Below are 27,304 nucleotides of genomic sequence, written 5' to 3'. Positions count from 1 at the left end.
AACTGTGTTTCTTTATTAGTTTGTGCAACTCTCGTACGATCTATTTTGAGCATGCATTTTTGTGCATCCCCTTCAGTTAGTCAGGTTTCTATGTGCATTCCTAGGTAGTTTCTACATTTTCCAATCTATCACCACCTACTAGACATTGTCCAATTTCGTCAAGATTTTTCTAAGCACATCTAGCATCTTTTCCTGCATTTACTGTAATTAAACCAGCATTAAATGCTGGTCAACGATATTTTAGGCCTTTGAGTGTAGTCGGCCAGTTTTTATGATTTGTGTCTACATATTTGGCACTCCTCCCACTTGACAAATACATTCTTCTATTTTTCATTGTAGGTGCATACTCTCGCATTTGAGTTTCCTCTATGCTTGGTGCTGCCATCATCATCAGCTTGATCTGATGCCCTCACTGACACTATGGGCTGCATGCAAGGATTGATCAATCCTCTTTTTGTATTCAGCATTCATTATTTAGGCACTGCAGTTTTCTTTCTCTCTTCTTCCTATTGTCTCCTTCTCTCTCTGTGTCTATATTCCTTCTTCCGTTGCGTACTCTCACATGGTAACATCACCAAAAGAGCGAACCCAGAGCTAATTAACATCAAGGAGACTTCCTAAACTGCTGCTACAGCCCTCCCACGCCCCTTTGCTGAATCGCAGCCCCTCTAAAGCCAAGCGACAGTCATCAATCTGCGTTTTGTTGCAAATGCAGCCACACAAGAGCTCATCGGCTATCCCTAATCAGCATCTTGCTGTCTACGTGTCTTTTTCTGTGCTGGCAACAGGTTTTCTCCTCCTAGCGCACCATCTATATCATTCCCTCCGCAAATTTGTATCTGTTTTCACCTCTTGAGGAGCTATCTAATACAAACACAAATTTTCCAATCCTTTTGCAGGTTATTGAGGATATCTCAGCACCAATTCTTTGATGACTCAGAGGATGAGGTATCTCTTTCTTCCTCTGAGAGACGGAGAGATTTTCATGCTAGTCCACACGAAGATCGTGAAGAACGGAGGTCACCTACCCATTTATACGAGATCCCTCTCCTCCCCGTCCTCTCCATGTTTTAGAAAGGTCCACTCTACTAGCCTCAAAATGCCGCCTATGGCACCCTCTACACAGGTGCACGTACTCCCTTCTTTGCCCAAAGAAGACTGGCTATTCGCTTTGGTCATGTAAGATGGAGTGTATCATTGATACCTTTAATCTTTGGGAGTTTGTTATCCAACTATTCCCCATCCAATGGAGGATCCCACAGTGGGAGCATCGATGAATCATGCAGCCCCATGGGGTCGGCTCAACTCTATTGCTTGATATTTCGTCTTTATGAGCTTACAAGTTTCTATCCTAGTATATGTGTGTAGATTGCAAAAAGCAGCAGAGGTATGGACAAAGCTTGCTTCTTTGTACCATCAAGAGACATTTGCCCACCGGATTACCCTTGAGAAGAAATTACGAATGCTTGTTGTTGATGACTCTTCCACGCTGAAGGACCGCATCAACAGGTTGGAGGATATAAGGGATGAGCTCTTGACTCTCAAAATTTGCGGGACCTTGTCCAGGGCAGGAACTCCAACCAAACCCACGCCTAGTTCCACTAGAGGTTGTTTGCTCATAGAAGGCCAGAAATGCCTCCACTGGCCAACCTCCATTAGATGGAGGTCAGACTGGTAAAATCCAGCTGCCTGGCCTGAAAATGGCCACCCAGCACTGTCTGCCCATGAGAAACCTCTCCACCTTGCCATGTGGCACAATGCCTGTCTGGATGTCGATGAAGCAGACTGCCCAGTTGTAGGTGAGAAGGACCTCCACCTAAAATGTGTCAGAGAGATCCTAATGTCTCATCTGACTCAAACTGATGCTCCAAGGCTAGAGATGACCGTATAAGACATACATCTCTGCTAAGAAGAAGATGGTGACCTAAAATCAACATTTTTTCTTTGCAATTTTCAGAAGAGAAAGGTTGCTCCAAGTGCAGTAAGAATTCTGTACCTTGGAATGTGTTGAATCCTGAAGTGATAACAATCTGTCCAAAACCACCTCATAACCATTCTCCTTTATTAGAAGCCAACCATCATAACCACCATATACCTGTAATTATACATGTACAATGCTTTAGAGACCAGGAAATAAAATGAGCCTGTCATGATAAATCAAATGTCTATTTAAACTCTTTCCATCTATTTTCATTTCCATTTCCCTTGAGCACTTCTGTCCAGCCTGACTTCTCTTCTTGCAGTCAACTCAATTAACTTAAGCGTTTATGCACTAAGGTATCTGAGAAATGCCTTCAATCAGCAGTCTAAGCTGTACAGATACAATGGACAAAGTTGTTCTTGCTGTCTCTGACACTTTTTATGAAGCTATTTTCTTGCAAATCACTTAGCTTCCTCTATCCATCACTAGCCATGGCTCATTGTGCTGTCAATAGGATCTAGCATAGAATACTTCTACATCAATAAAGTTTCTCTGCTTATGCTCAATTGGATCTAAGAAACCTTGGATACCTAGGGTCTGAATTAAATTTAACATGAGCAATCTCTTTTCTATAACTGGCACCCCTTGTGGAGCAAATTTCACTTTCTAGTGATTTCACTTAGTTTATGCATCAGTAAGCTTAGCACCTTGTAGGTCCATAAAAGGATTAGCCTTGAGAATACCAAGGTCACAAAGGGCTTTCACAAGGTTGCAGCCTCGGGGTGTGCTGTTGCCCATATATAATACAGTAAGTTGATTTCTGCAGCTTGTGGTACCACTTATGAGAAAAGTGCAGTTACTACTGGTATCTGCAACCGTCAACTCAGAGAGGAAAGTGTGATTAGACTGTGCATACTTTCTTATGGAACTAGGGTGAGCATGAGGTATGGAAGTACGCTCAATAGTAAATTAAAATCATTCAGAAACTCTTCTACTAGCAACATAACAGATGTAAGCCCACTGATCATTTATGTCTACATTTGGAAACAGATTTTAAATTCTTGTCTACAACATACCACCCAGTGGTATGTCTTTGCCAGATAATAGCAAATTTCACAAGTTTTTGACAAGCTCCAAACCAGTAGGAGGAAAAGCAAATCTCAAGCAAGGATGTGACAGGTATCAATGCCCAATTCATTTCAAAAGGGGGTTAACACATAAATTACATTTAAGCATCTAAGCGAAAAGGTTTACTTATGGGAGGAAATTCTTGCTGAAATTCATCAGCCTTTCAAACTCACTCAAAGTAACTATCCACTCATGGTAAAATTCTGAACCTGTACTCAATGCCAGCATTTACATTTGAAGCAATAACTAGATCAACTCTTTAATTTACTTAATAAGCTATGAGGTAGAAACTTCATTAACGATTAACCCTTTTTTTCATGATCACATAAACTGCCACCAGGAATGGGAAATTGACATATTATCTTGCTTAGCTTCAAAAAGTTGAATAAGCACATTGTAAATTCAAAAACATTGATGAGGCAAAGAAAAACCAACGTACGGACAGTAATTCCTTCAGGACTTGCTTAACACGAGTTTTGGAAAAACCCAACTCCAGTAAAGTGCCACAAGCAGTCTCAAACTCTTTCTTGGCAACATCATTTGAGATTGCAGAATCTGCAGAAGCCATCTCTCTTTACAGACTTGTGTCAGAAAAGAACACATTTTTCAGCTGCACCTGGTTCGTCCTACTTGTAGAGACAACTTTTTCATTACAAATCCCCATGATAAAAGTGTATCCATCAGCAGCATATTCCTGAATTTCAGAGAAAAGAGATGTTAACTACATCATCTTGAGGAATAGGCTTCAAAATTTCAAGTAGAGAACAGTATATTAACTTAGTCAGCCCATTGGCTATGTGAATGGTAACACACAGTTTATCATTCCTAATCATTATAAGACACAAAGTAAATATGCAGCCACATCATGATCATTAACGCAGCACTTTCCCACCAGGTCCAAACTACAATCCTATGCATTTTCTCAGCCTGCAAGAGATGTTCTCCCTTCTCCTAATGTCCATCTCAGTTGTCATTGACACATGCATTACATTCAACTACAAAAGCTTGCAAACTTCTAAATTTCTCTTGCCCCAAAGCCTGTAGCAGCAGGCCTCCTTTCCTCACTTGATATGCAAGAATCTCACAAATTTGCAGTAGGATTACAAGATATCCCTACCCAGACAGGAAGTGCTAAGGATGTAGATACATGTGTTACCTTGTTTTGCTCCTAGTTTGAGAGCATATGAGGACTCCATATACTCCCTGCACGAAGAGTGTTGCTATAGTGCAGCTGAGCAAATCATTTATTTCAGGTGGATTAAGTACAATAATCTTAGTACACTCTCACTTTAGAATTTCTTTCCTGGAAAACTTCTTTCAACAAACAATGTTGCCCAATGGATAAAGTCACTGTTGGGAGAATGTTTTATTGAAGGTGTGTATTTTGCATCACATGGTTTTTCCAAAGTCCAATTAATAGAAACCATGTACAAGCAGAAACTGTTAAGAACTCTCGCCACTCTTTTTGGAAAGCACAAAGTTCATGTAAATGATGCTTTATTGAAGGTGTGTATTTTGCATCACATGGTTTTTACGAAGTCCAATTAATAGAACCCATGTACCAGCAGAAATTATTAGAGATCTCTCTGCTCTTTTTGGAAAAGTCCATGTACTTCCTTGTTTGGATTATCAAAGTTTGATAAGACAGCATTGCTTGGTATGAGATCAACTTTCTTGATTACATGTGGACAGAACTTCCAAGATTGGCTGCTTCCCTAGGGCAAGTGATTTCTCCTACTCAATCAATAGGCAACAGAATAGACTTTGCATATTATGGGACATAGACATCCATCTATTGCAGTAGTCTCAAATGCCACGCCAGCATATTGGGGCAATATTTGGCCAGTTGGTAGTTCCATTGGTGCAAGTTCTAGGTGAAATCGAGGGGCAATTGGCCCAAATTGCTTGCTGATTGTATGTACAACAAGGGGCTTTTGGATCAGCAAAGGAGATTGTGGAATGTCAACTTGCACACTATCCATTAGCAATTAAAGATCAAGAAATACCAAAAGGGACGCCAATTCTAGGGCTAACTAGGTGTCTATTGTCCAAGATTGTTAAGGTAATGTGTGCATTTCAATTTGCGCTCAATTATTAATTGTTGTAATTAAGTGCTTGATCAGGTTTTACCACCCTATCCGAGGAGGAAGGTTGATTTCATCTGAGGCCAAAATTAACCACTCCATCTTAATATCCTTTAGTGTTGTCGCAAGTCACTCCAACGGACACTCTATTGAGGCATTTTAGTCTTGATTTGGAGGACAACACTCCTTGGTTAGTGCCTATGGCATCTTTGATTGGTTTGGTCATTGCCTCCCACTAGGCTAGTTTCTTAGGCGTTCTAGGTCATTCTTAGGAATCCTAGGCTAGATAAGACTCCATTTCCCTTGAGCTTAGCTGTATTTTACTTTTTAACATAGCAGCCAGAAACGTTAGAAACATTTAGGAACGAAAAGTTAGAAACGTGTTTTGTAAGTTTCTTTCAAGAGGGGATAAAATAAGAAACATGGGTTTTTTTATATAGGGATTTTTAATAGTTTTGACTAGGGAAAGAGGTTCTAAACCTCTATGAACTCTCTTAAACAAAGAATGGCCAATTGAGCTTGAGTGATAATAGAGTCAATTGAGAATAATACGTTACATATTCATGATCCATTATTGACTTGTCACTTATGTCAAAGTTAGTCTTTGGACAAGCTGTACTATGGTTTAGAACTCAAACATTATGATTCATATATATCATACAAAGAAAATTGAAATAAACATGTAATGATGTAAATAGCCTATCTACAATATGGACTAAGTCAAGTTGCAACATCATGATTCTCATTTCAAAGCAAACTGACAAAATGCCATAATCAAGAATGAATCATAATATATCATAAATAACTCATAAATGAGACTAAAGTCGTATAATAATCAACTCTCAAGACAAGAATAGATACTAGATTGACAAAGTCCAATAACTAAACAAAATCACCAAAAAATCAATCTCTCATCCAAAATCTTGAACCTCACGAGTCATTACACATCATCATCATCATGTTGAACATTACCCAACAGTTTTTGTTTAAAAAACTATGTTTCGGGTTCCAACTCACCCCAAAAAAAATATCCACGTTTTTTACTCTCAAAAACGTTTCATACTTCAAGATACATTTCGTAAGTTTCAAACTGAAAGAAATGCATTTCTTAGCTGGAATGATTTTCAATTATTCCATTGCACTCTTAGTCACCTTTCATGTACTTCCACTATATGTTTAACACTCACTCAACTTTCTTTTTCACTCAACATTGTATCCAAAGCATCTCAATATGAAATATCTGGTGTGTACGTTCCTTTTCTAATCTGTTCATGCTAGGTTTTGTATTATAGTTTGGGACTAATTTGCATGTATTTATCACTTTTAATTGGGCTTAAGATTTGTTTTTTGGCTCCTACCTTGGTGACTATTGCCTTCATCACCATAGAAATGAAGATAATGTCTTCTCTCTCAAGATCAAGCATCCTTTTTTCTTATCTCGACATCTGTCTTTCTTTCCTTTCAGCTGAGATATTTTTATCATTTAACATTATTTACTATTCCACTAGTTTGTTTGTTTTCATGTTAGACAAACTGTTATCTTACTAGTTGTACCTACAATACTTGGTCAACATTGGAGCCATCTCTTAAGATCAAGTATGGACACATCTCAATTGCCTCGGTTGTTGACTCTTCCCCCGCTCTTCTAGTTGGGGAGTATTAGATTAGCATTTGAGCCATCTCTCGAGATGGAGTACGGGCACATCTTGACTGCCTTGGTGACTAACTCTTCCCCTACTGTTCTGGTTGGGGAGTCCATCCCCTAGATTCATTTGCATGGTGGACTATTAAATTGGCAATTCTTGACTAACATTGGAGCCATCTCCCAAGGTTGAGATTTGAGGTTGCCTACACCACTTGATTAGCACAAGAGCCCTCTCTTGAGATGGAGTATGTGCATGTTCTACATTTCAAATAGTTGACTCTTTTTTGGCTATTCATACTAACAGGTGTCAGGTCTACCTTCATTATCAAACTACATAATTTCATCATCAGTCTGAGGGGTGTCTGCCATCAAATCCTCCTCCTTTTGCATCCACATCCATGGTTAAGAGGAGGTTTTCTACCCTCCATTGGTATTTACAAGTTTCAACATTGTCTTTGGCATTGGCCTCATTTTCCTATTGTGCCTATTATTGAGCTAAAAATGCATTATAAATTGATTGGCTCTTCAAAACAGCCCCAAAACATGTAAATTAACTAAAGTTTCATTAAACGATGCGTGGTCCTAGAGAGTGTTTATGTCCATAAGCCAAATACTGATTTGAGAGGATACGCTCTTCTATAAATAGATAGGCTGTCCAATCCATCCCTGTTTTGCAGATTGGCACTTGTCCTCTATTGTCCACACCCCTTCCCAAAGGACATCTCAGTTTGAGGTTGTTGTCCATCAGCAGGCACCTACATCCAACCCTTCTTCATCAGCTGGTGATCAGCCCACAGCCCTCCAAACCCTGCATTTGCTGCCTTGCAACAGTTTACAGCCTGCTAGCTGCTGTTTTTAGCCATCACCATCTAACACGAACTGCTACACTTTGCATTTGCTGCTGCTAGGTGGTTTACTACCTGCATTTGCTGCATTGGTGCTGATATCATCATCCACAGAGGCAGCATACTGCTGCATTTTGCAGCGGCCAATTGTTGTCATCACTACTTGTTCCAATCACTTTTCAGCTGCTGCCCACAATTCAAGTTGTCCCAATCATGTCCAGCATTGATCCAAACTCTCCAAATCTATGTTTATTGCTGCCATACACATTTGGAGGCTGTGTTGCGTTTGGGATCTGTTAAGAGTACAACACACGCTCTGGCTCATACTCTCTACCCCAATCCTAGAGACATGGGAGTTTTGAGGTTTGATATTCACCTTGCATTGTGTGTTTTTTGCATTGAGCATTGTATTTATTCATTATGATTCATTCATCTTCAATGTTCATTGTCTCTAAGTTCACCTAGCCCTATTGAGTTCTTTTATCAATCTGTACTTTGTCATATGATTGGATTTGTTATCTGTAGATTAGTATATCTTTATATGGTATCAAAGCTAGGTACTCTCTAAAGAAACCTAGGCCCTCAATCGAAAATCTCATCATCAAAAACAAGAACTATCAAAGGGAGGATAACTTTGAACACCTATATTAAGAACCGAACAAGGGTGAGCTATGCCAAGAACCAAGCAAAAGTGGGTTTTACACTTTGCCTAGTGGGGTTTCAACACTGGTAGAGGGAATTATCATGGAGTCTACATACCCTTTGAGATTTCATCGATGGAGTACGACTTGATTCTCATGCATCAGGCGCAGCAAACTATTAAAGGTAAACACGACCTTTTCCCTCTAGATATCGCACATAAATAGACTTTGAAGGTGGCTACTTCATTTTTTGCTTCTCGATTACCATATCTATTCTAAAGACATACCTCAATGTCTTCTTTTCATCGAGTGAAGTGTGTCCATATCCCATCATGTATCCCATCCTTCCATGCTTGCTTTTTTTTTTTTTGAGCATTTCCTCCCTCATTTGCTACATTGCTTCATCACACAATATGATTTCTTTCACATTTTCAAAGACGATAACCATGATGACAAGCTTAAAGGCCCTCACTACCTAGCTTGTGTTAAGAAGACTGCTAGGGTTTGCACTAAGGACACACAGAGTGTATGACCACGACAGAAATACAAAGAAACAGACACAGACACAGGGGACAAAACTCAAACCCTAAATGCAAAACTCAAAACTCAAACACAAAAACTCAAACACAAATAGAAGGAGGGAGAGAGAGAACACAACTCTAAAGTGAATGAATGCTGTAAATGAATGTAAGAGTGTACAGTGTGCTCAAGGGCAGAGCAATGTCAGAGTGTGACATCCACCGAAGACGGATCCCAAGTCTGTGACCACTAGTCGGAGTGTAGGAGTGCTGAATAGTGAATGGCAGCAGGCTGGTCACCAAAACGCAATAGTCTGGAGGCTGGAAACTGGTAAACGCAGCAGTGTACCACCGATCGGGGGCCGGAAACTTTGCATAGTCTGCTGTAAACAGCAGGCTGAAACAGTGTCTGAGAGTGTCAAGGCCTGCAATGCTGAAAACGCAGGTTGGCTGACCCTGGAGATGATGGACAGCAGGCTGAACAGCAGTCCGGGACAGTTTGGAGTAGTCGCCAGCAGCTGAGAGCTGTTGCCTACAGCAATGGACAGGCTGAAGATGATGTGGTTGCAGTCGATGATGGCTGGACAGCAGATGGAGGCGGGCTGCAGGCTGGAAATTGGGTGCCAACAGCAGCAGAGGATGTGTGGGCTGGTGTAACCTGCAAAACAAGGATGTTTGTTGAATGGGGGCAGCCTGTCTATTTATAGATGTGGAAGGGCGCCCCAAAAATTAGGGTGTCCACTAAACTTTCTCGAACCACTCCCCGTTTTAGGGTTTCCACTAAACTCTCTCGAACCGCTCCCCGTTTTAGGGTTTTACTCTAAAAGAGCATTTTTAGTGTGTTTTGGGGCTGTTTAAGAGGCTAATCAACAAGTAATGCATATTTTAGCTCAACACCCTCTCTCATGCCCAAAACTGAGCCGAAAGGTTAGGCCAACCATTGTGAGGTTGATGTACCCCAAGGCATCCCACCCCAAAGCAGCCAAGGCATCGGACAAAGGGTGCACGTCGGCTGCCCAATGGCCTACCAAGACTACAGAGGCGATGGTTATCTTACCAAGGGAATCCAAGTAGTCACCCCAGAGAGGACAGGGCATCAGACAAAGGGTGCACGTCGGCTACCCAATGGCCTACCAAGCTCTACAAAGGTGGATGCAACTACATGGAACTTTTGTATGTTGTGTTTTTTTTTTTTTGAATAAGTGTGGAAAATTTTATGGGATGCGGCCGATTGAGAAATAGTGACCCAGAAGACGGGAGTATGGAGGGTACACCCAACACATCACAAAACAGTACAAGCTAACCCATCCACTCAGGGTGTCGATGACGAGGAAAAGTAGTTGATGAGGTATCCATGTGATAAAGAAGCATGGTGGTGTGGTAAAAACAGTCGCCGGTGGAAACAGCTTAGGATCCGCTCAAGTGGTGCTCTGCACAATGAGATGCAAAGTATGCTACGTGCTGAAGAATGCTCATGCAGCAGGTGCCACTTGGACAGTGTTCCTCATGGGGAAAGTGTTCACTTGCCCAAGCGCCCTAGTACAAAGATGATAAAATCATGCAATGCAAAGGGTAAGGTACAACAAGGAAGAGAAGCCGATGTCGAAGACAAAGTGCTGAAGCCTGTAGAATACCAAGAAGGGTAGAAACCCCCTCTCAACCTGGATGTAGATGCCAAAGAAGGAAGAGGAGCCTGATGTCGGTCTTCATGTGGTACCGAGAACCATAAGGAATGAAAAGGAGGAGGAAGCATCCCATCTGGAAGAGCTAGGTAGAAGTCACCGCCATGATAGCATCAAGAGAGATGCTGCATGATCCGCCTCGGGAGGAGAAGCCTCCATGCTGGTAGAAGAGCAAAACTCCAAGGGTGATGAAACCATGAAGGAACGGCGCGCATCCCAAGTCTCCAGCCCAAGTAGGACTGGGCAAACCTGCATATTAGCCCTACACTGAAAACAAAACCTGCAAAGAATATCAAAGTCTGCAATCACAGAGGTCAATAGTGAGATGCTCCAAAAACAAAACAAAACTAAAATGAAAAGCTAACTAAAGAAACAAGTGCAAAGATGCAAATGTGTATGTGTGTGTGAGTAAATGCAGCGGAAGACCTAAAATGTAGAGACAAAAATCCTATGGGCCCGACTCTAAGAGTACGAAAAATGAATGCTAGACTGACCTAGGATATCCGAAAGGACCTAGAGACATGCTAGTCTAAGAAGGTGGCCACCATCGCGTACATCCAGTAGCAGGCTCTGCCAAGGGAACGCTTGACAAGGTGGAAAGGAAGATGAGATAGATGCATGAAGTGCAACGGGATCGGAACCTGCAAACCAATCAACCAGTCCCTCAGAGGTAGTGAAAGAGATAGGCTGTTGAGGCTGCACTCAAGCCACATGTCCAACAACAACAACGGATACTGAAGGAGCAGATGAAGCAAGAGCGGAAGGCGTAGCTCCACTGGACTGTGGAGTCGCAGCGGTCTGCTGAGGCTTTTTAGGTGGAAGACCTTGGACCTTGGAGCGACACTCCTCGTCCACATGGCCTACTCTTTGGCAGTGTTTGCAAAACCGGTTTTTCTTAGGAAGTTGCTGCCAGAGAGGTCTTGATTCTTTGGTTCCATCTGAGAAAGAGGAGTCACCCTTTGATTGGCTTGCCTTTGCATCTAGCGAGTTCTTGCCACTGGTGGTTTTCCCTCCCAAAGAAGAGGCAACCAACCCCCTCTGCTCTGAATAAGACTGTGATGAGGATTTCTTGTGGACTTGATCATGCAGTCTTGCGTAACGCAAGAACTGGCACTCAAACTCGTAGAAGGTTGGCAATCGAGGTTGGGAGATGATGTGTTGAATGAAATTGAAGTATTTTGTGAGTAACTTATTCAAGAAGAATGTAACCTGATCGTCATCTGACTTTGGAGAGCCAGTAGTGGCGAACTCCGGGACAGTTTAGAGCAGTCGCCAGCAGCTGAGAGTTGTCGCCTACAGCAATGGACAGGCTGAAGATGATGTGGCTGCAGTTGATGATGGCTGGACACCAGATGGAGGCGGGCTGCAGCCTAGAAATTGGGCACCAACAGCAGTAGAGGGTGTGTGGGCTAGCGTAACCTACAAAACAAGGATGTTTGTTGAATGGGGGCAGCCTATCTATTTATAGATGTGGAAGGGCGCCCCAAAAATTAGGGTGTCCACTAAACTTTCTCGAACCACTCCCCGTTTTAGGGTTTCCACTGAACTCTCTTGAACCACTTCCCGTTTTAGGGTTTTACTCTAAAAGAGCATTTTTAGTGTATTTTGGGGCTGTTTAAGAGGCTAATCAGCAAGTAATGCATATTTTAGCTCAACAGCTTGGAGTGCAAGGATGAGCCCCGGTTTATGTGCAAGCAACTCATGTATAGTTGTTTCAAGCTCTAAGTCTCATCCCAATGACCCTCTCCTCTTCCCTTTGGTTGGGACAAAGGGAAGCAATTCTAGACTAGGACAAAGATGATACCAAAGTTTACTTGACACTTTTTTGAAGCATCTCAAAGGAAGTTCTATTGGCAATCATCTCCTGCGGGACACCTTCCAACTCATGTACCAAGCTCCATCAACAATGCAAACTATTACCCTCTATGGCTAATCACAAACAATCCAGTTTGAGTCTACTTGAAACTAGCCTACCTTGTTTGAAAGGTGGTGATTTTCCTAATTCACAAGCAATTTACAATAAGCAATTGACCAAATTAATACTTCACTAATCACATGAGACGGGTGACATTGATTGGCCCCAAAACTGGCACGCCTTGTGGTATTTCTTCAATATAAATTCCAAAATTGATTGTATAACCAAGAGATAGGCTAGATCCACAAAAAATTGGCAGACCATGACATAAACTCAAGGAAAATGTCCGAAAGTTGAAGCAAAGCTGGGAAATGGCTGGAGAAAAAGAGAGAATAATGTAGAAAGAGGAAATTCAGAGATTTGTTCCAAGGATTGGGTGAAATTGAACTACTAGCTTGGTTTTCCAAACTCAAATGGATTCACCAATAGTTAAGGGAGCATCACAGGCTATAATCTTCGAGAGAAAATGTATCAGCCACCATCGCCAACTTTCCTGAGTCAAGAGTGTGCAGTCGCACCAAATGGTCTCCATTGGCTAGGAAATGGCCCCAAAAGCAAGCAGCAATTGTCCAACCCCTCTTCCCAATAGCTCCAAAATGCAAAAATGAGATTTCCTTCTCCCTTCAATCCCAATTCAGCTTTCCCAAACTTGCATGGGCAAGTTTTGCCAAGTGGCAACCTTGTAAACTGAATTTCTAGCATCATCCAACCCATCAAATTCTTTCGAAAAAATAATTCAATAATTATTTCTATACCCAAAAAAATAATCTAAATTGGCTGGGCCAATTTTGCCCCTGAGTATCTCAAAGCTCTGCATAGCCTTAGACAGGCATTAATTAGTTAATTGATGGCAAGTCTCTAGTGTCACCACAGATACTTATGGCTAATTAAGGTATTCTAGGCCAATATCTGAAACCAGTAGCCACCTAGAACCTAACAAGCATAACTTGTTGTAACTTTTGCCTTTAGCACTAGCTTATATTTTGGGGTCCTTGGCCCTACTACTATGAACTTGCTTGCACATCACATGTGCATCTCACATTTGCACATTTGATTATTAAATTAATCAAACACTAAACAAAGCATTCAAATTTCACATCCTCGTTGATAAAGGGGACAGTGGTACTTATATGGAAAGAAGGAGCATCTCTGCTAGGACTGTGAAGAAGCTAGCAACTTTGCAAAAGCACAATGAGGCGAAGGGCCATGTTTCTATCAACTCTTCATCATCCTTAGATTTCGATTAAGATTTCGATCATGCCGCCAAGATTGCAATGACCATAGAGTTAATCTTCTAGCCCTGTTGGTATTGACATCCCTCATGGCTCTCTATGCTATGGAGGGAGTGTGAGCACTAAACAAAGCATTCAAATTTCACATCCTCATTGACAAAGGGGACAATGGTACTTATATGGAAAGAAGAAGCATCTTTGCTAGGACTATGAAAAAGCTAGCAACTTTGCAAAAGCACAATGAGGTGAAGGGCCATGTTTCTATCAACTCTCCATCATCCTTAGATTTCGATTAAGATTTCGATCATGCCACCAAGATTGCAATGACCATAGAATTAATCTTCTAGCCCTATTGGTGTCGACATCCCTCATGGCTCTCTATGCTATGGAGGGAGTGTGAGCGGATGGTGGGGGAGCATGCATGCCTCATCCACATGCAAGTGTGGTGGACCCTAAGCATGGCTCTCTACTTACACCAATGAAGTCAAACAAGTTGAAATCCTAGAGCCAGCGGCCTTTCAAGTTCATGATGGAGATTAAATAGAGTGCGGTCTTTGCTCCTTGTCTATTCGCACATAAGGAGACACTTTGGTGGTTTGGTCAAAGGCAAGGAATCCATGGCCTTGCTGTGCTTTTGACGGAGTTTTTTTGTGACAAGCATTGAGATTCAGCTATTTCTTCTCTGCATGGACAAGGATTTGTACATCAGTGTCTTTTTTGGGCCCCTTGATGGTGGTGGCTTGGCCATCCACTGCTTGGGCACCCATGGTCCTATCTAATTGTCATTCTCGTATGTACTATGGTGGGTCCTTCATCACTCTACATTTCATTGTACTTGTCGTTCATGATCTACGAGAGGATATTAGCATTGTACATATCATGGGTTCATGCATTGGTCTCTATGGGCATTTGATGGGCATCTTAGTTGGTATGGTGGCCAGCATTGGGCGGTGCATTTATCTTGTGGATAGACCTTTTCATCCTAGCCAACCTACACTTAAAGTATATTTTCCATTAGGCCAATCTCTTGCATTATTTGCTCTATTCATGACCTATACAACTAATGTGCTCTTTCTCCTCACTATATCATCTACACCACATGCATCTTGTTGGAGAGAGGGAGACTAGGAGCATTCCTACGGTTGCTACAACCCATGTGGTTTGTATCCATTCTTATGACTTGGTATATGGATTCCTCTCATTCTTTGAGTTCATGTGTTCTTGTCTTCTTGTTCAGTTCATTGTGTATTCAGCAGTTGCTTTCTTTGCTTCTAATGGATTGGGCTCTCTCTTTCTCACAAATTTAACATTTCATATCTTAAGTCAATATATCATTGGTCTAACTCACTTAACCTTGAGACTAAGGTACCGACAAGTCCAATAGATAAACTGATATTGGTGATTCAACTTTCAACATCTACTTCAATCAAGCATGAACCTGCTGAAGTTTTACTTGGGCTTGGGCATTTTTGCCTACGTACACGCTTGGTCCTTGATATATAAAAGAAAAATTATTTGTAACAATTTAAAAAAGGTGCTGTTGTTACCTCATAACTCCTACGATACTTTGTGTTTAGTTTGGGACAGGTCAAAGTAAAGTTGTACCAAATGTGATTTTCATATACCACTTCAGCTTCACAAGGTACATGCTACTAATTTTTCCTTTTGCAAACTCCTTTTGTCGTGGTAAAGAGTCTACTCCAATTGCAAGTAATTTTACATGGTTTCTGCAATCCACGTTAACAGCATTAATAATCCTCCACAACATAGTAGCAGCCTGAAAGCTACATTTATTCAATATTCAGATGGCCAAAAGAAGACAGCTATGTTATGTTGATGACACTGGTGTTTGTCAGAACACTGAACATTCATAAAGAAGACAGGCAAATAGCTAGATGTACCTCATTGCTCAATCCTTTAGCATGATAGCTGGATCTACAATGCCCTCTACTTGTTTACATCCTAAATGGTTCTAGTTCCCATGAGCAATTCAATGTGCATATATGTCCTCTGTGAATATCTCCGTGCTTGTCTGTGTATGTTACCAACGCTGCTGCAGTGCATTTGCAGCCAATAGACCTTCCAATCTCTTGCATCAAAAAATTTGAGCATGCTTCCTCGATAAAAGACTAAGAAGGACGAACTTAAACAGGCAACTATGTTTCTCACACATTTTAGGCTGAAAATGGCTTGGTCAAGTCAAGGTATTTTTATCAATCCTCGCATAAGGGAGACAATCCGCAACCCCTCATTGGCCTAGCTAACATTTCAACCTCACACACACACACACACACACACACACACACACACACACACACACACACACACACACGTGCGCACACGCGCACGCACACACACGTTGTGTGAGAACACACAGAACAAACAATGTAAAGCAGCACGCTGAATGTATATGACAGACAAAAGATCACGGCTAGGGTCTTTCCCCATCCTGGAAGGGTTTCCAGAGCGTCACGGAGCTGGGAGTAGCAAAAGATTCTGCATTATATTCATGCAGAAGGAAGAGATGCCCACATGACGCAAGAGGAGGAAGCAAGCGCTAAACCACTACGTCCTGCCATAAAAAACCTAAGTTCTACGGCATTTGAGGGAGGTACGAGCCATCATAGGCAGATACTGCGAGAGACTTGTGCAGCATTTTCAATCAAGGAGGGGTAAAGGAATCTTACCGGTCATGCCCTTCGTCTGGCGATGGCTGACGCGGAAGGTCTCCGATGGCCGCGCCGTGCATGCAACCGCGAGCTGGTTCTCTCTCTCTCTCTCTCTCTCTCTCTCTCTCTCTCGTTCTGTGTCTGTGTATCGAGCTGGTGAATGGAGAATGTTAAGTTGTCAAGTTAGAACAACGCTTTATCAGGTACCTTAATATGATCATCGTGGAAAGATGCCCTTCTCGGCACGACGGCGTTCCTGAATCCTGGATGTACTTTTACCCGGCACTTTATGATATGAATGGGTAGGCCCCACCCTTTTATAGGTACTTCTCTCGAGTCTCGACTCTCGAGTCGTCTCGAAATGGATTTGTCATGAGGCCGGTTTACATGACCACAGAACCCCCCCCCCCCCCCCAAAAAAAGTGAAGGAGCATCGTCCAAAAGAATATAGGGTAAAGGGACCGATATGTTCTCACGAAAAATTGATTGTTTCACTCTTGTTGAAGCTAGCATCAATTGAGGTTCTAGCAATCCGCATCAATTGGAGCAGCATCTCAAAAAAAAAATGCACCACACAATGAAACCCATTTTACCATCCCCAAGGATGTGCGACAATCTTTTGGCCCTCTAAAGTTTTCTTTTGTGGGGGCTATCAACTCATTGGCCCTTGTACCTTAGATTCTGTTTGTTACATCCGAGTGACCTAGATTCCCCATTCAACATGCATCATTTGTGCCCATGGCTTGTAAAGGCAAAGGATCCTCTAAATAAAAATGCATTGCATTAAGTGAGATTTGAACTAGATCAGAATGGAGAGTGTACATTTTTATCCTGAACACTTTTTAGCATACATGTTAAGGTCACTAGGTGTTCCCTAGGACTATCTTGCAAGCAAAGCATCTAGCCTCATCCCATGAGAATCTACTAGTGGGTTCCTAAATTATACAACCACACTCCCTAGCAATAGTCTAGCATTGAGCTAAGATGGTCACCATTGCATGAGTCATGAGAAACTCAAGGTGGGTAAGTACTTCACTTGGTTCAATGAGAGTGAGAAATGAGGACACTTAGTTCAATGAGAGTGAGAAACAAAGGGCCACACCTAGTTTTTGAAGTTTTTTAAGTGGGCGGGCAGGGAATTGGCAATGTGTAATTGTAATAAGACTTGTTACAACACTACCATTGCCAACCCAAATTGCATCCAGTTTGCGAGTAGAGGAAAGCTAATACTAGGAAGTCCATTGCCCATTTACACACTAGCAACTAACACTTTTTCTACACTGATAACTATTTGTCCACAGTTGCTTACAAACCACCCAACATGTGCTAGTCGAACATGTCCCACCTTAATACACAAAATCAACATGTTAGTCAATTAACATCCAATCTACATTAATCAATTAACAATCAGCATGCCAAAATTAACATAATTATTTAATAAAATATAAATAATCAATATAATAAATAACTAACACATCAAATCAACATTAATCCATTAATGCACTAGATCTGCATTAAACTAATTAATATAACAAATTAATTTTCCTTATTAATGCACCAACATTAACATAATAAACAATAGACAACTAGCACCATAAAAACCAACTAATACACCAAGTCAATGGATCAATTAATATGTGAAGGTTATCACAATTAATCAAATATACAAACAACAATTGACACGTCACATTAACCTTTAACATTTAACATACCAAACATGTTAACTAATTAACACACCAAGTTAACAAAACATGGAGAGTAGGGAGCTAGTACTCCATTCCTCAAACTATTTCATTTGTTTGTGTCCTATCAACATGCATTATTTTCTCTCTTCAATTCTATTGTAGCTTCACATAACCAATGTCATAGTCCCAAACAACACAATTGGTAGCCACAATGATCTGAGGAATCACCAAGTGAAACCCCTTTCTGTTGAAATAATATTCATAGGTATTGAGAATATATGCAATCATATCCATATGTGTCTCTTTGTATGGAACAACTAGACAAGGAACATGCAGCTCAATCTAGGAAGAGTTTCCTTTATTCCATAGGCATAGTGGAGGAAAAGTGATACTATCTGTTTAAATATGAATGTTATTGTATTTTGTACTTTTAGTCTTGTCTCTCTCTACTCAAGATTGTGTTTACGAGTCCAAGCTAACATATCTTGAAACCTAATTCACTTGAGTAACAGTTAGTATATCTAGACTTAGTCATCATGTTTAAAGAAGAAGCAAGCACTTCAAAGGAAGAATAGGTTGTCTATGTTAATAACAAGTACAAAAGGGAAGAAAGACATTGTTAATGACTTCTGCAAAAGAACTGGACACATTGAACGATTTTGTCATGCCAAGAAAATATCACAGAAGGCCTACCTTATAACTGTCAAAGATGAAGAAGACCATGAAAAAGAAAAAGAAGAAGACACTCAAGAGAAAAAGGACATGTCTCATTAGTCCTTCTACTCCCACTATTCCGATCGACTTTTTTAGAGCATTGTATGTACTTGCCTTAATGTTCTTATCATAAGCCTTGTACTCCTCATGTAACCTATGCATAACAACCTCTACACACTTAGTGAGGCCTTGTAATAGTCCCTGGATGTTTACCATGTTTTTGGTGTATCCACACTTAGTAGGATGTTTTGTTTCCTTGCAATAGCCTATGGATGTTTCACCTTGTTTGTGGTATGCCCACACTTAGCAAGGTTTTATTCATAACAACCTCTATATACTCAATGCTTTTCATGATTGTAATTGAGGAGGGGTGTTGAGAAATATCCAATCACATCCATATGTGCCTATTTGTATGGAACATCTAGGCAAGGAACATGTAGCTCCAATCTAGGAAGAGTTGCCTTTATCCCATATGCACAACGGAGGAAAAGCAGTACTATCCTGCAACTATAAAAGAATGTACTTGACAATCATTTGAATATGAATGCTATTGTATTTTGTATTTTTAGTATTGTCTCTCTCTACTCAAGATTGTGTTTATGAGTCCAAGCTAATCTATCTTGGAACCTAATTCTCTTGAGTAACAAACAATGTGTTTAGTATGAGGCATCATGTCTCTTGTCACATTGACTTTCACCCTCCATAGCTAAACCTTACTCAAGGATATATGTTTCTCAACAGTTTTGTCTCAATGCAATAGTTGATATACTTTTGCTTCATCAACCATACATAGTATACCCCTAATGCTTTGGAATGCAACTACAAATGTTTGCATTTATTGTATACTTAGCCACCTTTTATACATTTCATGCAAACTAAACATCACCAATGCACCACAAATAGTTAAAACGGTCATCTATCCTAGGTTCGAGCCCCTAGCAAGGCGATGTAGGGCCAAAAAACCTACTTCTCAATAGATATTGCTATTCAATAATTAATATTCTTATGTAATTTTTATGGTACCAACTCTATGACTAGATATTCAAATGTGCTATTGTTAACCCATAGTCTGATTTTAAACATTCTACTCAAATAACTACCTAGAAGCCCCTACTCCACAAAAGTTTGTGGTCTAGGATAAGCTCAACATGCTTCATAGTCATGCCTTCAACGAGCTATCCTAGCATGTCGAACTATGAAACCTCAAGCCATCCACTCTATGAAAAATGCAAATGCATGGTCTCTTTATCACCAACATTTGAATCACTTAGTAGTAGCTCAAGAATTGCCATGACAGTAATCATAATACTAATGATACAAATCATCAACACACTATCATCATCCATTTACCTATCAAATCATATACTAAAACTTCATGGAATGATTGGATACTACTCTTGTGCGATTAAAATGCAAAACAAACAAAGACTTTAAGAATCAACACTAAAATCATTGCTCAATTCTTTTCGAAACTCCTATTTAGATTCACCAAACTGAACAAGAATGAGGCAAGTGTATCCATGATTACAACCCTCCACTCCTCAAATGTTTTATTATCCTTTGAGTTGTCTTTTGTGTAATAAAATAATTTTTTATATCCTTTAGCTTAGGGAAATAAACTTAATTGGGGTTGAAGTATAAAAGGCAAGAGTGTGCCATTGCAAACATCTTTTAGCACATTTGTAAACTTCTCCATTTCTTGGAGATTGAGGGTTCTTGCCTTCCCCACTAACATTGAGGATACATACTCAATGCCCATCATAGCAAGAGGTGAATTTCTTAAAGTAGCCTCTCATCCATGATTCTCATTGTCTAGGCTAAGTTCATTTCAATGGTATTAAAGCCTTGATTCTTACCAACGTTATTTTCAAGCCTAGATCTGGTTATAAGCACCACCTAAGGTAATTGGAGTCAAGATTTAGTTCTAAGACATGGTACATTTAAAACTGTGACTATTCGAGGTTTCATGCAGTCAGTCTTCACTATTTTTGGAGCTCTTGGAGAAGATCTAAAGAAGAAATAGAGGGATCTTAGATATTTTGGTAGCTAGTGGACAAGAAGAGACCTATTTTGAAGGTTCTAAGACTAACCTGGATTAATAGAGTTTAAGGAAAGCTTAAACAATATTATTTTTTGTTAACCAAGGGTTTCTCTCTTCTCTCTCAACCTGTCCCAAGCTTTCATGGTGGCTGAAATCTTGCTGAGATCTTTCTTCTAGGCCAATACATTCTTCATCTGAGTTTACAACATCATTATTCACATCCTCAGGAGTATTTTGAGCAACATGATGACCATTAGCTAGACTAGAGAAGCCACATGGAGAATCAACTATACCAACAAAAATTGTGTCGAAATTTGTGGGCAGCTCTACAGGTAGTCATCTCTAGCATCTATCACATCTCTTTGGTGTCATGCTTGGTCCCTGGCATCAAAGAAAGACTCTCCAACAAGTTGGGATCACTCTTTCTCAATTTGAAGGTTGGCTATGGTGATTTTCTCTCTCCTCCTTGCTAAGTATTCAGGACAACAATGAATCTTTACAAATTTCTTCAATATTTCACGGGGCTCTCACTTCTCTAAGCTCCTATAAAGCATTCTCCTGCCCTATTCTTCAAACATTGAGCCCATTTCCTCCTCTTGAAGCTTCATCCAGCCATGGAGTTTATAGATAGCATGCTAAATCTTGCTTAATTCTTGTAAATTTCATGGAGTTTTTACTCAAATATCTCCTAAATACCATTCTTTACCTTCAATATGTGATGAAGAAGAAAGACTGGAGCATTTGGACAATATTTAGAGAATTGTTGGTCTCTAATTTGGGAAAAAATAGGGCAACTATGAAATTCTTCAAAAATTTGATCAATTTGTGGTTTAATCACATTGGGGATTATGAAGTGTTTTACTTCAGAGCATCAAGTGCAAGGCCATTTCATAAAGATTGATCCAACATTGGAGCAATAGACCTTGATTCATAGCATTTCCTTCTTCTTGAATGCTTAGGCACTTATGGATTATTGAAATCACTTGGATTCATGTTTCTAATCAAGAATTAAAGCATTTCTTGAAGCTTTGGATTGATCTTTAACTTTAGTTGAAGGCATTTGTTCAGATTTATGGGTAGTTGATCATTCTTCAGTCATCAATACAAGCAACCATGGTTCAAGATTGGCATTCTAGAAAATTTTTTAAGACTTCAAGTGGACTCTTAATCAATGGAAGGCTTATACAGAGCTCCCACCAACTATTTTGAAGGCATTTGATTTATTTCAACAAGCTACATCAAGCTCAAGTATTAAACAAGGTATCATCTACTCATTTTTAATCTCTTCAATTCCAATTGTTGAGGCTTAGTCAATTGTTGAAGGAGGGGTTGAATTGGGTATGTCCTCTTTGCTTGATTGATAAATTCAATCCACTTATGCTGAAACTTAATGCCTATTCATTGTTAATTGAATATCTATCATGAAATGATGGATAATTCAATCCTTTAGCTTGATTTTCATCTTTGAAATCTCTCATGATTTAAACATGCATAATGGTACATTCTAATTTGAAAATTAAATGAGTTCTTATTCATGTGATTGCCTAATCTCTAAATTTTGATTACATTGAGATATCCAAGAAAATTGTAAAAGGTGAGTTTAGTAGATTGGAGAGTCGCTGATTACTAAAGGTAAATCTTTCTCAACCCTCTTCATTTCGTTCAACTTTCAAATTCATGCATCTAATTGAATGCCCAAAGATTCAGCCAAAGCCAAACAAGATAGCAAGGCAAAAGAGAGGTGACCCTCCCTTACTATTTAGGACTCCAAAGGAGCTTTGCACACATTCTGGAGTTTCAAAACCCATTTAGGTGCCCCATCCATCATTTTATCCCTCACCACAAGTGGAGGACTAGGGAAGACCATGCAAGATAGAGTGCAAGAATATTGAAGATCATTGGGAAACATGGAACTAAAATAGGGTGAAACAGAGCAATGAACACAAAGGAATTGTAGGTCATTACATGTTTACTGATCTTTTACATGTGGTTATATAGCATTTGAAGGGTATACATGTTGTACTTCAATGGGCATAGATTTATGATACATATTCCTAATCAAATTTGACAAACAGGGCAATTAAAAGGTCAAACAATTTGATGTCATAGTTTGAACAATCACAAAAAAGTGAAATTCAAAATTGGATATTTTAATTTTTGACACAAAACTTTTGTACTCTGGGTGTAAAGGACAAATCAAGCTTCGATTCTAATCAAGAATTTTGGCAATTGGAGTTGTGGAGCAAAAGTTATGCCTATTTTTTCAACAAGTGGTCACTAAAAACAGCTCCTAGACAACTAGGTAGGGTATACTATTTTGGTCTAAGACTACCCCTTACCCAATTGCAACTTGAAATTGAAAGGTGAGAAGGATCGAAGCTTGCACGCGAGCTATGGCGGGAGAGCAAGAGCAAGAAAGAGAGAGACAAGAAATGGGAACTCCAACAGTCACAATGTGTGACCGGGCCTTCCTTTATTCAAACTGTCACTAAAAGAATAAAGAATAAAGTGACGTGACGGGCGCCCGCCACCTGCAGTGTGCAGTGGCGGGTACTGTCAGTGTAGTAATACACGGGGCGGCACGGCGGAGGCGCCTTTACCCCCAACAACCTCCCACTTAAAGGCGAATCTACCCTAGTGAGAGAGAAAAGAAAAAAGAAAAGACAGTACAAATGTACATAGGTACAAGGGATGAGGAAAGGTGACATCTCATCCAACGCCCATCAACCTCCTGAGGAAGGCAATGCGCTCAGTAGTGAGGCTCTTCGTGAGCAAATCTGCAGGATTCTCGTCAGTGGAGATCTTGACAAGGTCAACAGACCTGTCCTCCACGACACCACGTATGAAGTGATACCTCACCTCAATGTGTTTCGTCTTCGCATGGAAGACCGGATTCTTAGCCAACTGAATGGCACTTATAGAATCCGAATGCAGTGTAGGTGTAGCATCAATCCCAAGGTCAGCAACTAGACGGCCTAACCATATGGCCTCCTTGCAAGCCTCAGTGGCTGCAACATACTCGGCCTCAGTGGTAGACAAAGCCGTACACTTTTGAACCCTGGACATCCAAGAGATAGCCCCTCCAGCATAGGTGAATACATAGCCAGAAGTGGACTTCCTACTATCTGCATGTCCTGCATAATCGGAGTCAGTGTACCCCACGACCCCTGTATCCTGGCTGCCATAGCAAATACACATATCTGCTGTGCCCTTCAGGTACCTCATGATACCCTTCACGGCATCCCAATGTCTGCTGCCAGGTGTAGCCATATAGCGTGCCACAACACCAACTGCATGTGCAATATCTGGACGAGTGGCTATCATGGCATACATCAAACTGCCCACGGCTGATGCATAAGGGATCTTGGCCATCTCGGCCCTCTGCTCATCTGTCTGCGGACAATCGGCCTGTGATACCTTCACATAAGAAGGTAATGGACAGCCAATAGGCTTTACGTCCTGCATGTGGAAGCGTTCAAGGACTTTATGAATGTACTCCCGCTGTGAGAGATACAAAAGTCCCTGATGCCTATCGCGCTTAATGCGCATCCCAAGTATATGTGAGGCCTGTCCCAAATCCTTCATCTCAAAGCTCTTCTTTAGCTGAGATTTAAGAGCATCTAGCTCATCATGAGCTTTCCCTACTATCAGCATATCATCAACATAGAGTACCAAGATAAGCAAACTGCCATCACGGGCTTTCTTCGTGTAAAGACACAGATCCATAGCACTCCTGCTGTAGCCCTGTGACTGCATAAAGGCATCAAACTTATGATACCATTCCCTAGGTGCCTGCTTCAAGCCATACAAGCTCTTCTTCAACTTGCACACTAGGTGCTCCCTGCCAGGTTCTGCAAAGCCCTTAGGCTGATCCATATAGATCTCATCATGCAAGTCCCCATGTAGAAAAGCCGTCTTGACATCCATCTGATATAGATCTAAGTCAAGCTGTGCAACCAAAGCCAAGACTAAGCGCAGGGTGGTCATCTTAACCACAGGAGAGAAGACCTCATCAAAGTCCACACCATGTTCCTGCTTAAAACCCTTTGCTACCAATCTAGCCTTGTATGCCGGCTTGGGGTGTCCAGGGGTACTTTTCAGCTTGTACACCCACTTGCATGGCAAAGCCTTCTTGCCCTTAGGCAAGGCAACCAAATCCCAAGTCTCATTCTTATGCAGGGAGTCTATCTCAGACTGCATAGCCCTCTCCCAGGAGTGACTGTCACCCCTGCGCATAGCCTCATCATAAGTGAAAGGCTCTCCTGCATCTGTAACCAAAACATAATGCATAGAGGGCTGAAATCTGTCAGGTGGACGTCTATCTCTAGCAGACCGTCTCACCGCAGGCTCTACTGCCTGTCTAACTACCTGTCCAACATCCTGGCCCTGTGGAGGAACTGCTGCAGGCTGTACTACTGGCTGTGCTGGAGCTTTAGGCTCCTCCTGAAAGATCACTCTGCGGATCTCAACCACCTTCTCAGGCTGCCTGTGCATCTTGTCTTCATGGAAGACGACATCATGGTTGCGTACTATTTTCCGCGCCTGCGGATCCCATAGGCGATAGCCCATCTCTCCTGACTCACCATAGCCAAGGAATATGCATTTAATGCTCTTTGGATCCAATTTACTCCTCTTGTCCTTGGGCACATGGCAGAATGCCTCACATCCAAAGACACGGAGATGCGCATAAGAGGGTGGCTTACCAGCCCAAACTTCCTCTGCAACCTGGAAATCCAATCCACTGGAAGGCGATCGGTTTATGGCATGCACTGACGTACTAACTGCCTCAGCCCAAAAACTCGGGGGTAGGCCTGCATGGCTAAGCATAGAGCGCACACGCTCCTGAATAGTCCTGTTCATGCGCTCAGCCAAACCATTCTGGGGTGGGGTGTAAGGGGCGGTCAACTGACGCTTAATACCCCTGTCATCACAAAACTGCTCAAAAGCATGCGAGACATATTCTCCCCCATTATCTGTCCTAAGGCATTTCAGCCTATACCCAGTCTGGTTCTCAACAAGAGCAAGCCATCTCTGAAAAATTGCCAAGACATCGGACTTCTGCTTTATGGGATAAGCCCACACTTTCCTAGAAAAATCATCAATGAAGGTAACGAAGTACTTCGCGCCACCCATAGACATGCAAGGCATAGGCCCACAAACATCGGAATGCACCAATGCCAAGGGCTCACTCATGCGTGGCCTACCCGATTTCTTATGCGTAGACCTATTCTGCTTACCATAAAGACAATGATCACACGAGTCAAAACATGCATAATCCAAAGGCGGAAGATACTGCAAACCAGATAACATTTTCATTCCTTTCAAAGACATATGCCCCAAACGGGCATGCCAAAGTGATACATGTGGGATAGAGCCCACTGCCAAAACATGGTCTACAGAAGACCCAGATACAACAAGAGGATAGAGGCTGCCAGCCTTGGCGCCTCTAGCAAGCACAAGTCTGCCTTTGGTAATCTTCCAGGTAGAATCCCCAAAACAGACATGAAATCCTGCATCATCCAACTGTCCTGCAGACATAAGACTACGCGTAAGCGCAGGTACATGACGTACATCCCTGAGCAAAAAGGAACTGCCAGTGGAAAACTGCAACTGAATATCTCCACAGCCCACAATATCAAGAGACCTGTCATCTCCAAGTTTGACTGATCCAGATACAGTACGGTAAGAGTGAAACCACTCACGGTAAGGCGTCACATGGAAGGACGCACCTGAATCCAATAACCAGCACTGTGCATACATACTAGGTGTCTCAGTCAAGTGTGAAGCATCAGAAGAACTAGCTGCAAGTATAAACTCATCACCACCATTGGACTCTTCAGTCTGCGTGACATTAATTTCCTCAATCTTGACGTTGGACTTCGCAGGTACTATGCTGCGATCAGAGGACTTCTCCTGCACTTTATATTTCCCCTTATCCTTGCGCTTCTCATTGCGCAACTCATGACACTGTGGTCTAATATGGCCCTTTTTCCCACAATGATGACAAGTGACATTTGCATTGCGTCCACGCGACTTACTACGCGACTTGCCACCACGAGATTTAGACCGACCCTTCTGCGAGTCACGGCCTCGGCCATTACCACGGTCATACCTGTCATTCCTGCCTCTAACTGTCAAAGCATGACTACCACGAGAGGCATCCAAGTTTTTGCGATTCACCTCTTCCTGAAGAAGAGCACTCTCAACATCTGCCAATTTTAGAGTAGCACTAGAGGCACAAAGAGCAGTGCGGAATACATCCCATGACTCATTCAGAGTTCCAAGCAAGAAAAGAGGAGTTACTTCCTCTCCAAAGGTGATATCCTGCGAAGTCAGGTTCTTCAGTATAGCATGGAACTGGCTCAAGTGAGCAGACATAGTCGCATTATCCTTCATGCGCAAATCCATAAGCTGCTTCAACCAGTACATCTGACTCGCCGGACTTTTCTTATCATAAAGATTCTTGATCTTATTCCATAGATCCCATGCACTCTGTGCTTCCTCAAATACATTATAATGTACCTGTTCAGTGAGAGACAATACAATCGTGGACTTGCATAGCTCATCAAGTTCAAGCCAGTCGT

The 27,304-nt window shown here is 41.4% G+C and overlaps 1 protein-coding gene across 22 annotated transcripts in view; it reads right to left on the bottom strand.

Moving 5' to 3' along the window:
- The window catches only part of LOC148041158 (uncharacterized), a 76,557-nt gene extending 59,929 nt beyond the window's left edge, over nt 1-16,628 (bottom strand). For 13 of the 22 annotated variants that reach the window (XR_015690750.1, XR_015690746.1, XR_015690747.1 and 10 more), the window contains exons 1-4: nt 16,299-16,627; nt 15,159-15,338; nt 3,489-3,743; nt 1,997-2,095 (exon numbers count right to left, since the gene is read on the bottom strand). Coding sequence is in view for 13 of the 22 variants with exons in the window: in XM_087677170.1 (XP_087533296.1) it covers nt 1,997-2,095; nt 3,489-3,617 (228 nt within the window). In the remaining 9 variants the exon portion in view is untranslated. Of the gene's footprint in view, nt 1-1,996; nt 2,096-2,628; nt 2,791-3,488; nt 3,744-15,158; nt 15,339-16,298 lie in introns of those variants that run through there. The other 9 variants (XM_087677160.1, XM_087677166.1, XM_087677148.1 and 6 more) reach the window with 6 other exon arrangements.
- Between the last annotated feature and the right edge of the window lie 10,676 nt (nt 16,629-27,304).

This window comes from Lygodium microphyllum, chromosome 1, assembly GCF_053477565.2.
Source record: "Lygodium microphyllum isolate KBCC chromosome 1, Lygodium_microphyllum_v1.1.10, whole genome shotgun sequence".
In the NCBI taxonomy this organism is placed as follows: Eukaryota; Viridiplantae; Streptophyta; class Polypodiopsida; order Schizaeales; family Lygodiaceae; genus Lygodium; species Lygodium microphyllum.
The sequence above is the reverse complement of the archived record's forward strand: the minus strand, read 5'-3'. Positions and strand labels throughout refer to the sequence as shown.